Genomic DNA, 15,863 nt, shown 5'->3' on the forward strand with positions numbered 1-15,863 from the left:
AATACAAAGTGGTGTACACGTGAGAAGAAAAAAAAATAACTGTAAAATGAGGTGTGCATAATTATTCAGCCCGGAGTCAATACTTTGTAGAACCACTTTTGCTGCAATTACAGCTGCCAGTCTTTTAGGGTATGTCTCTACCAGCTTTGCACATCTAGAGACTGAAATCCTTGCCCATTCTTCTTTGCAAAACAGCTGCAGCTCAGTCAGATTAGATGGACAGCGTTTGTGAACAGCATTTTTCAGATCTTGCCACAGATTCTCGATTGGATTTAGATCTGGACTTTGACTGGGCCATTCTAACACATGGATATGTTTTTGTTTTAAACCATTCCATTGTTGCCCTGGCTTTATGTTTCGGGTCATTGTCCTGCTGGAAGGTGAACCTCCACCCCAGTCTCAAGTCTTTTGCAGACTCCAAGAGGTTTTCTTCCAAGATTACCCTGTAGTTGGCTCCATACATCTTACCATCAACTCTGACCAGCTTCCCTGTCCCTGCTGAAGAGAAGCACCCCCAGAGCTTGATGCTGCAACCACCATATTTGACAGTGGGGATGGTGTGTTCAGAGTGATGTGCACTGTTAGTTTTCCACCACACATAGCGTTTTGCATTTTGGCCAAAAAGTTCCATTTTGGTCTCATCTGACCAGAGCACCTTCTTCCACATGGTTGCTGTGTCCCCCACATGGCTTGTGGCAAACTGCAAACGGGACTTCTTATGCTTTTCTGTTAACAATGGCTTTCTTCTTGCTACCCTTCCATAAAGGCCAACTTTGTGCAGTGCACGACTAATGCTGGGGATACACGGTACGTTTCTGTACCGTGTATCGAGCAGCTGATCCGGCCAGCTGATAATATTCAGCTGGTCCGATCACGCTGCTCGACCCCCGCTCGCTCGATGCCCGCCAGCGGACAATGGCAGGGAATCGAGCGGCTGATAAGGAGCGCCAGCGGGGACAAGCGGTAATTGATCCGCGCGGAAGAGCTGGGACGCAGCTGGGGTCGATCCGGCGGCTAATCGGCCGCTGGATCGAACCGTGTATTCCCAGCATAATAGTTGTCCTATGGACAGATTCCCCCACCTGAGCTGTAGATCTCTGCAGCTCGTCCAGAGTCACCATGGGCCTCTTCACTGTATTTCTGATCAGCGCTCTCCTTGTTCAGCCTGTGAGTTTAGGTGGACGGCCTTGTCTTGGTAGGTTTACAATTGTGCCATACTCCTTCCATTTCTGAATGATCACTTGAACAGTGCTCCATGGGATGTTCAAGGCTTTGGAAATCTTTTTGTAGCCTAAGCCTGCTTTTTTTTTTTAACATAATCAAATTTTATTGAAGATGATAAAGAGTAGAGCGTTTACATTACATGTCAAATATTAAGGGTTTGCTTATAGAACATCAAAAGCTTGATACAGAATTATCTCACCAAAATGACATGTTATCACTTAAACACAATTTATACTATTTGTAGGATCTTTTCCGTTATCATACAGTAAAGGTATATCTTAATATATGGTAGAAAACATGTTTTGTTTTGACCAAGAAGATCTCTGAAAACTACAACGGCTTACCCATAGGCAGCGTAACTAACAACAGTTCTAATAACTTATGGTTAGCTCCTTATGGAAATCATCAAGGTAAGAGATACTTGTAATATTTCTTCTTCAATAAAATAAGATAACAAAACCCGAACAACATAGTTACTATACCTAAGTCGACATCATCTGTCATTTAGCTTATATCTAGAAGTTGTTTAAAAGGAAATGGTAGAGTCAGGTCCTATCCGTCATTATGTCGCCATATTCTTGTGACTCTTTAAAGTCCAACCAAAGCGCCCAAGTCGCATAATGTTTGTCATATTGGTCTCTACTTGTCATTACTGTTTCCTCAATTTCTTGGGCCTCGTTCACCTTTTTGACCCATTCCTTGACAGAAGGGCTCGTTTCTGATTTCCATTTTAATGGGATGAGAGATTTAGCTGCGTTAAGGAGACGGGGTAGTAATGATCTTTTGTAGCCTCTATTCGAGTTTAGGTGCATAAGAGCATGCCAAGGATTCTCCTCTACCTTCTGGGTAGACACCCTCCTACTTATGTCTAAGATTGTCCTCCAATAGCTTCTTATCTTGGGACATGACCAAAGTAAGTGTAATAGCGTTCCCCTCTCTCCACATCCTCTCCAGCATTTATCGTCTGTAGATTTATATATAAGGGCTAATCTATCTGGGGTTTTATACCACCTAGACAGAATTTTGAAGTTATTTTCCTGGATTCTGGTGCTTATGGATGATACGTGTGCGTTGCTAACTATAGTGGTTTTTTGGTGGTCCTCCAATAACTCCCCTATTTCTCTCTCCCACGCTCTTAGATATAATAAGGGTGCTGAGTCCTCTTCCTCCCTTATCAGTTTATACAGGGCAGATACTGCATGTTCTATTTTAGATTTTTTAATAAAGAGCGCCACCCATTTCCCTGCTTGTAGGTTATCATTACATTTGAGATTATTTGATTGACACCAGGTGTTAATTTGCCTCAGCCTCCAGAAGTCCATGGGGTAGCTACCATGTATTGTCCTAAGCTCCTGTATTGTTAAAAGCTTGCTCCCTTGCCATAGTTGACCTAGTACCACTAAACCTTCCCTTTTCCGTAGCCCAAAGAAGCCCTTTTCTAAGCCCGGTGGGAACAAGGGGTAACCTTCTAGCGGGGACATGAGGGATATTGGTGTAAACCATTTTGTTTTCTTATTTGTTATATCTATCATTTTCAATGAATGTGTAACCCATATAGGGCAAAGATCGGATAAGCCTCTTTTATTACTTGGTACCCATTGGGCTTTAGCTAAGTCTCTATCTGCTAAAGTTTTCTCTAGGAGTATCCATCTTTTTGTTTTGAGTTCGTAAGTCCAGTCTAACAACCTGTTAAAAGCTATCGCTTTGTAATAGGTCTTTGGGTCTGGGAGACCAAGGCCTCCTGAGCTTTTGTTCCTAATTAGGATTGAGTATGCCAGTCTAGGTGGGCGTTTCCTCCAGACATACTGTATAAACAGAGTCTTTAATAATTTATTAAAAAAATATTTTGGTAACGGTATAGGAATAGTGTTCAGAAGAAAGAGAATCCTTGGCATCACATTCATTTTTAAAATGCTTACGCGCCCAAACCATGTGAATTGATCTCTATCCCATCTTTGTAAATCTTTCCCTAGTTTCCAGCATAGGTTGGAAGTTGAGGCTATACAGGACTTTCAAATCTTTAGGTAACATAATTCCCAAGTATTTTAATGCTTGTTCTCTGTATGGGAAAGGGAAATTATGTTGTATTTGTAGGATTTTTTCCTTTGGAATATTGATTGATATGAACTCGGATTTGGAAGGGTTTATTTTAAAGTTCGATAGGGAGCCATAGATCTGAAATTCTCTAAGTAGATTTGGTAGGGAAATATGGGGTTCTGAGATATACAGAAGAACGTCATCTGCAAATGCCGATAATTTGTATTCCCTTTCACCAACCCATGCCCCTTTTATGTCTTGGTTGCTTCGTATACTCCGTAGCAGTGGTTCAAGTGTCAAAATAAACAAGAGGGGTGAAAGTGGGCAACCCTGCCTGGTGCCATTTCCAATTGTTAAGGAGTTGGAAAGAATACCATTCACCCTGACCCTGGCCCTGGGGGAGGAGTAGAGAGACATGATCCATTTTACCATATTGTTTTGGAGACCAATGTGGTGTATGACCCCTTTGAGTAGAGACCAGTTCACCCTATCAAATGCTTTTTCAGCATCTGTGGATAGTAGCATCAAGGGTGAACTGGTCTTATGGGCCCAGTGTATGAGATTTAGGGCCTTACTCGTGTTGTCTCTTGCCTCTCTACCCCTCACAAAGCCTGCTTGGTCAACATCTACTAGATTTGGGATATGATCTCTTAATCTGTTAGCAATAACTTTAGAGAAGATTTTTACGTCAAGGTTTATGAGAGATATAGGGCGGTAACTTTGGCACCAGGCAGGGTCTTTTCCTTCCTTCGGTAGGACTGAAATATGTGCCTCTAAGCTTTGAGTAGGAAAAGTTTCATCTTCCGCTAAGTTGTTTAGGAACTTTGTAAGGGGACCAAGCAAGAGATGTGAGAACATTTTGTAGTATTTTTTCGTTAGCCCATCTGGGCCAGGGCTTTTGCCATTTGGTAATGCGTTTAGGACCTCGCCAACTTCTTCTGTAGTGATAGATTGGTCTAACATAGTACAGATTTCTTCTGATAAGTGGGGCATGTGTACTCTATTCAAGTATTGTTTTATTTTAGCTTGAAGAGAATCTGTGTCAGACTGAGATGGTTGATCTTTAATATTATATAACTTGGCATAGTACATTCGGAAGATTTCTGCTATCTTTTGGGATTGCATTTCTAATTGTCCATTTACATCTCTTACTTGATGCACAAAAGTTCTCTCCCTTTTTTTTTGCTATTGCCCTCGCCAGTTGTTTCCCACTTTTATTCCCATATTCAAATGCCTTAGCGATCCAAAGTCACTGTTGTCTTTTGACCTTATTTTCCATTGCTTTTAAGAGTTTTATTTTGGCCTCTGTTATTAATTTGGCTTTCTCTTCTGAGCTCTGTTTTTTGTGTTCTAGCTCCACTGTTTCTAAATTATCCAGTAGGCGTTGAATCCACGCCATTTCTTCCCTCTTTTTCCGAGATCCTATTGCTATCAGCTCCCCTCTGATGACTGATTTATGGCTTTCCCATATGATGCCGTCTTGCATTCCCTCTGTACAGTTTTCCTTAAAGAAATGTTTTAATGTATTAGTTATTTTTTGGGAAACTTCTTTGTCCTCAAGTAAAGCTTCATTTAGTCTCCAGTGCCACTGAGAGCTCGGGACATTTCCTAGATCTACTGATATCCACACTGCAGAGTGGTCGGATATGGTTATAGGCTCAATTTTTGCTGACTTAAGGGAGCTTAGATAATATTGATCAATATATATCCTGTCTATTCTGGTATAAAGTTTGTGAACTTGTGAATAATATGAATAATTTCTTTCCAGTGGGTGGAGATATCTCCAACTATCTATAAGATGAGCACACCGGAGTAGTTGTATATATCTAGTGATCAGTGACCTTTGTGTTGTCGTTTTTCCTGAGGAAGTGTCTATTGCTGGGTTGCTCACTAAGTTGTGGTCTCCCCCTATAACCAAGCAGCCCTCCCTGAAAGCGGACAGTTTGTTAATCACTTTTGAAAGGAAGGCTGCTTGCCTGACATTGGGGGCGTAAATATTAACAAAGGTGTATTTCTTCCCAGCATGTTCCCCTTTGAGCATCACGTATCTCCCCATGTCATCAATAAGGGTATCTATGATTTTAATGGGACAGTCTTTGCTTAGTGCAATGGCAACTCTTTTCGCTCTCCTGATTGGGGAGTGCCCTAGAAACCATCTATCAAATTGAGTCAGTGGGAGTCGTGGGGTGTAGTCTTTTTTAAAATAAGTTTCCTGTAGCATGACTACTTGGGGGCGTATACGTTTTAGTTCTAGCCATAATTTACTTCTCTTTGAAGGTGACCCTAAACCTCTGACGTTATAGGACAGTATTTTTAGTTTACCTTTTAACATTTAGAACAGATGAAAAGATGTCAAGTATCTGATATCGACTAATGTACATAACTAATAAAACATTGGAACAAATAACAACCCTGTGGCAACCGGTGAGCTTATAGCTCAAAATTTCCCTCTTGACTAGGGAAACCCTATTGGGGGTTTTGTGCCGCATGGCAGACAGCCAGCTCACAACCTTGGGAGCATTTTAACACACGCAATTGTAGTGTCCTAGGGAGAATCACAGTTAGTCATTGACATTAATAAAAACGATCAGAGTTACCCTCCTTATGAGGAGTGAGACTGTGTTTCTTTTCTGTATCACTAAACTGTAGTCCCTGGGTCTAATAGAGGTGCCTGATTATAGGTAAGACAGGTCACGTCTCTGTCAGTTACCCCGGGTGTTTTCAGAGATGGGTGTGCACCTTAGCGCGGAGTCTGTGCTGGGGTGCCTTTTCTCTTCTGGGAAGATGGTGTCTGCCATTTCTCTCTTTGGGGTAGCGGAGGGAGCTTTGTGATATCACGCCAGTCCTCAAAGTCTGTTTCTGGCAGACCCAGTTTTTGAATAAATTCGTCTAAATCTTGTTTAGTGCGTAAAGTTGCCGATTTCTCTCCAACTCGCGCTATTAAAGCAAAGGGGTGACCCCACTTATACGAGCCTCCAGCCTTCTTGATCTCTTCCAGTAGTGGTTTAACAGCTTTTCTTTGGAGCAGTGTACGTTTCGAGAGGTCGGGGAAGAGAGTAATCTTTGCCCCGTCAAAGTCCAGCTCATCTGTGTCCCTCATTTTCTTGAATATGTTTTCAACATCCATGAAGCGCAGGAGCTTGCATATGATGTCTCTCGGCTTCTGAGGGTCTATGTTCTTAGGGAGAAGTGCTCTGTGTACTCTTTCTATTTCTATAGGAGTCTGTGCAGGTTGTTCTAGGATGATGTTAAATATGTCTGTCACTGTCGGTCGTAGTTCTTCTTGTCCTGATGCTTCTGGCAGGCCCCTGATTCTTATATTTTTCCTGCGAGCTCTGTTTTCATAATCGTCTAGTTGTGTTTTCAGTGTTTCTAGGTCTAGGTCTTGTGCCTTAGTACGATCGCGTATCGCCGCCATTGCTGTTAGGGAGGTGTCTTCCCTTTCCTCCATGGCGGCTACTCTCTGACCTATGCCGACCATGTCCTTATGCAGGTCATCAAACTCACGGCGGAAAGATTTCTCGAGCCGTGCTGCGAAAGAATCAAGGTCTTTCAGAGTGGGGAGGCCTAGGATGTATTCCCTTAGCTCTACATCCATATAGGGGCCTTTAGTGTGGTGCGGAGAAGCTGACTGGCGTATTGCTTGCTTGCTGCCATATGCACGTTCACTCACCTCTGAATGGAGATCTGAGCCTTCTCCTTCCGAGTCCGTTTGGTAAAGTTGCTTTTTACTGCTCTGGCCTCTTGTGCGTACTTGAGATAGCCGGGGTCCTTCTATCTCCGGGGAGTCTTCTTCCCGTCCTGAATGCTGAGCGTCTCTGCCCTGCGCCATCTTGGACAGCATGGCGCGTTCTGGCCTGCCGTCCTGGAAGTATCGGCGGATGTGGTGAGTGTCTGGGGCCGCTTTATCACCTCTCTTGCCTCCTCTTCCCTTCTTGGATGTCATGACCCTTTGTGGCAGGTTCTTAATCTCCCTTATTTTGCTTCTGAAGTTTTGCGGTAGCGTGTTTCACGGAGGAGCTCTCTCAGCTGCGTCCTCTCTCCACCATGGCAAGCCACGCCCCCCCCCCCCCCCCCCCAGCCTAAGCCTGCTTTAAATTTCTCAATAACTTTATCCCTGACCTGTCTGGTGTTTTTTGGACTTCACGGTGTTGTTGCTCCCATTATTCTCTTAGACAACCTCTGAGGCTGTCACAGAGCAGCTGTATTTGTACTGACAGATTACACACAGGTGCACTCTAGTCATTAGCACCCATCAGGCAATGTTTATGGGCAACTGACTGCACTCAAACCAAAGAGGGCTGAATAATTATGCACACCCCACTTTGCAGTTATTTATTTGTAAAAAAAAAAAAAAAGGTTTGGAATCATGTATGATTTTCGTTCCACTTCTCACGTGTACACCACGTTGTATTGGTCTTTCACGTGGAATTCCAATAAAATTGATTCATGTTTGTGGCAGTAATGTGACAAAATGTGGAAAACTTCAAGGGGGCTGAATACTTTTGCAAACCACTGTATATATTAGTTTTTTTTTCTGAGCTAGTATAGCTGACAGCTCCTCTTTAATGGAAATTGAGAGGCTGACTATAGTGCGCCTAGTACTGCACTGGAACACAGTACTGATTTATAAAATGTGTAGCTAATACATGGCTACTGCCCACACCAACCAGGTGTATGCTTTCCCACTTAAAATTATTCAAAGTCAACATGTGGGGAGAGGGGAAGGACAGATACTTACCTCGGCAGTTGGAAGCCTCTAGATGGTTCCAATTCTAATAGATACAAACAACAGTTATGGACAAGCACCATCCAATATCATTTTAAATAAGTAGGCTTAGGGAATGTGCTAATTGGGCAATTAGAGGATAACATAAACAAAAGAAAAGTACCCAAATATGCAGCACCAAACCATTCCTGATAATTGCCAAAAAATTACAAACTTTATTGGAAATAGGTTAACAATATTAAAATATTTAAAAATCACCAAAGGTCATGGCAGCGGTGTACAAAATACTCAATATAGCAAGATAATAAAATAATCACAAATCCTAACAACCACCTCTAATAAGTATAAATAATGCAAAAATTGAATAGGTCAAAAAAGCGCATGATTCTCTAATAAAACCAGTGTAGTGCAGAATATTATAGTAAAATGTGAAAAGGCTGCACAATATGAGAAAGATCAAAGGGGATAAATGAAAGAAGGTGCAAGCAATGATCCCTGAGGTTTCCAATGACAATAAAGTGTAATGTCCAGTGAGACCAAATAATAAAAAAGAGGAGCCCGTGCACAGGAAAGAAGAAACGGCGCAAGACTTACGAGGTGGGAGAGGGAGGAACACGTATCACCGCTGCACGCCTTTGTTTTTTTATTATTTGGTCTCACTGGACATTACACTTTATTGTCATTGGAAACCTCAGGGATCATTGCTTGCACCTTCTTTCATTTATCCCCTTTGATCTTTCTCATATTGTGCAGCCTTTTCACATTTTACTATAATATTCTGCACTACACTGGTTTTATTAGAGAATCATGCGCTTTTTTGACCTATTCAATTTTTGCATTATTTATACTTATTAGAGGTGGTTGTTAGGATTTGTGATTATTTTATTATCTTGCTATATTGAGTATTTTGTACACCGCTGCCATCACCTATGGTGATTTTTAAATATTTTAATATTGTTAACCTATTTCCAATAAAGTTTGTAATTTTTTGGCAATTATCAGGAGTGGTTTGGTGCTGCATTTTTGGGTACTTTTCTTTTGTATAACGAATTGTAATAGAGCCCACTGTTCCACTGCAGGGACCCTCTTCAAGCAACATTTTTGCTGGTCTTGCAAAGCGCTCTTAAAGGAATACTGTAAGGGGGGGGGGGGGGGGGGGGGTCAGGGAGAATGAGTTGAACTTACCTGGTGCTTCTAATGGTCCCCCTCAGACATCCTGTGCCCGCGCAGCCACTCACCGATGCTCCGGCCCCGTCTCAGGTTCACTTCTGGAATTTCAGACTTTAAAGTTTGAAAACCACTGCGCCTTGCATTGCCGTGTCCTCGCTTCTGCTGATGTAACCAGGAGCGTACTGCGCATGTCCAGTATGGTCTGTGCCTGCGCAGTACGCTCCTGGTGACATCAGCGGAAGCGAGGACACGGCAACACAGGCGCAGTGGTTTTCAAACTTTAAAGTCTGAAATTCCAGAAGTGAACCTGAGGCGGGGCCGGAGCATCAGTGAGCGGTGGCGCGGGCACAGGATGCCTGCGGGGGACCATTAGAAGCCCCGGGTGAGTTAAACTCATTTTCCCCCGACAACTCACATACATAGGAGTCGTTCGCACTTGTCACTCTGCAATGGATGTGTGGATGTTGCAGTAAGCAGGCCGCACTTCTGTGCAGTGAGTAATAATCCTGGGCAGGTGGATGCGTTCCCCCATACAGCCTTTGCAGGTAACGCATCTGTCCTGCAGTACAGCTGGACCACGGCAGACACTACTACACTGTCTGCTCGTGACCCAGCAGCAAGTGAGAACCAAGCCTTACTGCATATCTATATTACAAAGAATAATACCAGGTTGTATGAGGTGTGGTGTGTGAGCAGGGTGAGGCGATTGGTTATGTGCTAGTGAAGGAACTCCCACTCTTCTCACAACAATGAGCTAAAAGAGCCAGCTGGTCAGGAACAGTCATAGCCAAATATTTTTGCAACACAATCAGCAACTTAGAGCGATCAGATACCCATTCATTGCAAAGTGCTTTATTAGCATAAAAAAGGTCATCTTCATCCCAAACTAGTTTTCACTGTATTTCAGCCCTGGAATAACATAAGCTAACTTTATTTTAGCATAGTAATATAATGAGCAGAGGCGATGGTGTAAACAAGTATAGCTGAAGTTACTATCATTCTCATTGAACTATAAAGCTGGCTCTAGACGGAGCGATCTGGCGGCTCAATTAGCCGCCGGATCGCCTCTGCCGCATCCCCGCGCGTACCTGCTCGTTAGATTCGATCCCCCCTCGCCCCCGCCGCTTATCTTCTGCTCGATTTCCTGCCATTGTCCACTCGTGGGGAACGAGCAGGGAATCGGCGGCAGCGAGATCGGACCTGTCGGAACTTATCAATCGAGCCGCATCAGCGGCTCGATTGATAAGACACATCGCGGCGTGTAGACCGAGCATAGGAGCACACTACTGCCTTTGTTATCACATTTCAGGCAATGGTGGTGGGCCATGTCCAGAAATAACTGCTTGCTGCAGTTCTTGTGAGCGCTTTTGTGCCAAAAATTCACCTACAGAAAACGCAAGTGAAATTTAATATCCTAGTGGAAGTGCGGCCTAATGCCTGGTACACACCATGCAATTTCCTGACAGCTAGATGGGTCGAATCCATTATTTCTGACAGGTCCGAGCGGATTTCCTATCATTTTTCCAATCTATCTTGCACAGAAGCGGTTGGAAAATCAATCAGAAAAATTAGATCGGATTTGTCAGAAATAAATTTGAACAGTTGATCTGACGGGAAATTGCATGGTGTGTACCAGGCACTAGAGGCTGAGGATCAGCAGGACAGCCAGGCAATTTGCATTGTTACCAAGTAAATAAATATGCCAGCCTCCATATCCCTCTCACGTCAGGTGTGCTGAGTACAGAGATCTACACACATGAAATTTTGATTGCTAAATGGTAATTTTACCAATCATTTTGATGCACCTGATAAAACATGGGCAACGAGCCACTGGCTACCAAGGAATTCTTCCATTGTGTGGTTTGTCCCTGCTGCACTGCAGGAAGTCTTCTACCTCTCGTCCCTCACCACGCTCCATAGGTAAATGCATGAAGCTTGGCCAAGCCAAACATGCATGTGCTTTTATTGCCGGTTTATACAATGTCTGCCAACGATCATCACGATTGTTACGCTGAACAAAATATCCACTGTCTGTGCAGGACAGGGCTGTGGAGCCGAGAAATCAGAGCAATTTTGGGTACCTAGAGTCAGTGGTTTCCTAAACTGAGGAGTTGGGGGTCGGATGATTTTTGTACAAAATTCACCACCCTGGTAAATATTGGACTAAGAAGTCGGAGCAATTCTGGGCACCCGGAGTCGAAGCTGGAGTCGGTGGTTTCATAAACTGAGGAGTTGGATGATTTTTGTACCGACTCCACAGCCCTTGCACAGGACTAAAGAGTATAAACCTGAAGCAATAATATTAATCTGCATTGATAAATGGTAAATAAGCTGAAGAGATAAAAAGTAAAAATAGACACCCCCCCTCCCCTCCCCCGAAAATGATAAAGATAAAAATGCAGCAATATTAAAGAGTAACTGTTAGGCATTATATGTGAAATACATTTTCGATTTTAGCCTATTACATACACAAAAAGGTTGCTAATAAGGCAATGCAAATAGTTAAAATCCTTCTTACTTTTTTCCCTAGGAGGTTTTTCTCTCCCCATGCCTGCAGGACGCAAGGCCGCAGAACAGAAATGACAGGCAGGCTGATTGGCTAAAGCCTCTGTCAATCATCTCTCTGCTCTGCGATTGGCCGGCCTGCTCTCCCCTTGTCTGCGGTGGTTGTAGCCGCTGTAAGAGCGCACGGAGGGGGGCCAGAGGCTATCGCCTGTCACTGTCCTCTGCCCCCCTCCTCCAGTGTGATGTCCGCGCCCCCCCCCCCCTTCTGCCCTTCTGCCGCCCGCCGCATTCTCCTTCTTCCCCGCACAGATCTTTGGGGAAGGATAAAGGCAGCGCACAGACTCCAGGAATAATGTTCCCAGGCGCTGCAGCTCCCCCCATACTCTCTGCATTGCCGCCGGTGGTAGTGCAGAGAGTATAGGGGGGAACTGCAGCGCTTGGATCTATTTTACGTGAGTCTTTGCCAGCTGCAGCTTTTCCTCCCCGCTGTGCTGAGGATAAGTGCAGGGAGGAGGGGAGTGCGGGGGGGGGGGGGGGGGGGGAGTAAGAATATACCCGGAGGAAGCAAGATGGCCCCTGCCATGAAGAGAATGACCACATATTTATAATATAAAATGATATGGAAGGAAACCGAGGACAGTGCAATACATCTGTTATGTAAGTAGAGGAAGTGTTTATCTACTTACATATGTGTTTTCTTTAGTGGGCATGTTATTGCTAATAGTGCCTCTTTAAGTAAAGGTGCTAAATCTGGGTCCGTTGGTCATCACGATATCGACCATTGTGCACCCGATCAAGCAGTTTCCCATCAAGATTTTCCTGCATGTTCAATTACAACTGATTTCGGCCCAATATCAATCGAATCATCGATCAAGCCGACATGATGTGGCTTCGATTTTCATCAAATTCAATAAAATTACAGAATCAGATGGTCGATCAAGCCGCAAAATCGCTAGATGTATGGCCAACTTAAAGTTGCATAAAAGGCAGCAAATGCCCATTACAAAAGTGCTAGTTAGAAAAGTTATGAAATACAACTGTGCAAACATGAGCTTTGTGCTTTGTCCACATTGTAGAGTGGGTGTTACACAACGTACATAGGCCCATATGCAATTCACTTTTTCTCCTAAGTTTTCTCCTAGGAGATAATTCTACAATTCCAATATAAATCAACTTTTTTAGCATTTTGCAATGGAAAAAGTACCAAAAAGTAAGTGAAAAGTACTAATACAATTATTTTTAGTATTTTCTTGCTTGCTGGGGGTGTAAAAGGCATTTTATTTACATGTGTAAACATGACATAGGATAAAACTCAGGTGAAAAAGTGAATTGCATATGTCCCCTAGTGTGAACTTAGTCTAAAAAAAAAAAGTGATGGAAAAAAAATACAAATGCTTTATTTTATACAATGCTCCATCCACTGAAGCTGAATGGAGTTAAATTAAAATCCTTATATAAACTTTTGTAAGAGAAACCTACTGACTGTTGACGGAGTCACATGATCAAATGAGCCAAAACTGAGGAGGGAAAAGAGCAGCAATTCAAAATGCAGAATCCGTTTGGTACCTGATTGGTACCCATTTTTAGAACTCGAGGAATTTGCAGGTGAGACAAATGAGAACACCACATCTGAGCACTGGCTGAGGACAATGAAATAAGCAGACCTTTAGGATGTATGAAGTACACACAGACCTTTGATTAATTTGGTGAAAGCAGAAGAGGGATTGAACATAATGCCTGGTACACGCCTACACCTACTCCCACCTGTAAGAACCAGGACTAGGCACCGCTAGTTATGCAGTAAATGGCCTCTCCATTCTTTTCAGTACTGCACTGAAAATAAAGCAGCCAGGGGTTTGTAAATGAAAAGCAGACCAGCTCCTAGAGGAATATCTGCAGATGCAGACAGGTGGGAAAAGGTTCCAAGGCAATCTGAGGGTGATGCGAGTATATTTTATAAGTAGTTCATCTGTTAAATTTCCCTATTATGCAAGTCTAGACAAATCCCATAAGCCAGATAAATCCTAGAAAATTTCAGCTTGTATTGGATATCCTTATGCACTTATAACTACATAATCACTTACTTTGTGGCTCCTGCATCCACTGAAATAATCAACACCGAGTCTGCCTATGATCATTTTAAAACTGTGAATTAAGAGATATAACTGTACATTAAAAATTAGATCCACAGGCAGCTAAAATAGCTAGTATACAGCATCATCATTATTGCATAGGATGCCCTTACATTGGTGTGCATAAGTATAAGCATAGGTCTTCATTTTAAAGGGACACTTAAGTCAAACAAAAAAAATGAGTTTTACTCACCTAGGGCTTCTAATAGCCCCCTGCAGCTGTCCGGTGCCCTCGCCATCTCCTCCAATCCTCCTGGCCCCGCCGGCAGCCACTTCCTGTTTCGGTGACAGGAGCTGACAGGCTGGGGACGCGAGTGATTCTTCGCGTTCTCAGACACATTAGCACCCTCTATGCTGCTATATGGTATATGATATATGCTATAGCAGCATAGATGGCGCTATTGTGGCCAGGAACGCGAAGAATCACTCGCGTCCCCAGCCTGTCAGCTCCTGTCACCGAAACAGGAAGTGGCTGCCGGCGGGGCCAGGAGGAGCGGAGGGAGACGGCGAGGGCACCGGACAGCTGCAGGGGGCTATTGGAAGCCCCAGGTGAGTAAAACTCATTTATTTATTTTTGACTTAAGTGTCCCTTTAAGTGAAAAACATTGGTTCAGTGTTGCATAAATCCCATGAAACAGACATTAAGCTCCCAGACTTTTCCAAACATGAAAAGACAAGCTGCAGTGATCAAATTTCTGCCACTGGAAGAAACGCCAACGTCTGCTTTACTGGTGGAAACATATCAAAGCAACATTATACAGATGAAACCAGTATTTCGTTATGCCTTTAAAGAAACCACTATATGGGATCCTTCCATGCTGTAAATAAAGGAATTTCCCACAACACTGTAAGGGACACTGTTTAGTCTCAATATGTGGAGTGGACAGAGTTCCAAACACTACAGGAATGTTGTAAAACATCTCCTAATATGAAAAAAGCATTCAGAGTGATCTACATACCGAAATCTATCTACTTAGTCTGCACTAACTCAAGGCACAAATACCTAGCATGGGTGATTAAGTTTGATCTTTTACTAAGGGGATATCCATCTATGCTCAGTTGTGTTATCCTAAAATATTAATATGTAAGGGAAGAAAATACTAATTTAACATCCATGGCTCCAGTCACTTGATAAAGAACAGAGCTACAATACGAGGTACAAGTGATGCAAGTATGCAAAACAGGAATGTATTCAGAGGTTTATTTAAAGAGGAACTGTAGCGAAAAGGGGGAAAAATTAATCAATAAAATTACAAAGTTAGAAAATAGAAGAGAGATCAAGAAATGATTGAAAGTTGCCATGTCATTTGTTCAATTTTATGATCCAGAATCCTGCCTGCACGTAATCATCTTTACTGCTTGATGAAATGGGGAAAAAAAAAAAAAAAAAACCACAACACCAACCGTACATTGAGAAAGGCTAAAAGGTTTTTTTTGGTTTTTTTTACGGTAATAGATATACGTATGCACAGAGGGAGATACTGGTTATTTGGCAGTTTGAAGAAGACGTTATTTTCCACAACGCAACAAGACTCAGACAGGGAACTACATCACTCTGTGGGAGGGGAGTTCACCACAATATCAGCCGTACAGCCCCCCCCCCCCCCCCCCCCCCAAGATTTATTTGAGAAAAGGTAAAGATTTTTCATGGGAAAGGGGGAGTCAGCTACTGATAGGGATGAAGTTCAATCCTTGATTTATGTATCTAATGGCTGCTCTCCAAAAGTGTATGAGCACATCTAAAGTGCGCATGCACAAGTAAGATCCATGCATGTCCAGTACAATAAAGCCGCTCATGCATGGGTTTTTTCCTAGGCACATGCCCAGTCTGGATGCACTAATCCACAGCCAGGAGCACAGCCAGAAGAAGAGGGTCCTATGCAAGAACGGTGGGTTCAAAGAGGATATGGAAGCCTCTGGACCATTTCCACTACTGAGGTATATACCGTATCTACATTTTAGCCCCCGCCCCCCCCCCATCCCCTCACAGGTTTGCTTTAAAGTGTACCTAAGATGAAAGACATCCAAGGTACCATACTTACCTAGGGCTTCCATAACCACTGAAG

The 15,863-nt window shown here is 43.1% G+C and overlaps 1 protein-coding gene across 3 annotated transcripts in view; it reads right to left on the minus strand.

The window, feature by feature from the left end:
* Positions 1 to 15,863, minus strand: part of CNOT2 (CCR4-NOT transcription complex subunit 2) — a 96,899-nt gene that overhangs the window by 66,449 nt on the left and 14,587 nt on the right. Inside the window, exon 2 of one of the 3 annotated variants that reach the window (XM_068276683.1) lies at positions 13,750 to 13,810. The exons of the other annotated variants lie outside the window; for them this stretch is intronic. Within the exon in view, the coding sequence (XP_068132784.1) occupies positions 13,750 to 13,810 (61 nt within the window). The remainder of the gene's footprint in view (positions 1 to 13,749; positions 13,811 to 15,863) is intronic. 3 annotated transcript variants of the gene reach the window in all.

This window comes from Hyperolius riggenbachi, chromosome 3 (assembly GCF_040937935.1).
Source record: "Hyperolius riggenbachi isolate aHypRig1 chromosome 3, aHypRig1.pri, whole genome shotgun sequence".
Lineage (NCBI taxonomy): Eukaryota > Metazoa > Chordata > Amphibia > Anura > Hyperoliidae > Hyperolius > Hyperolius riggenbachi.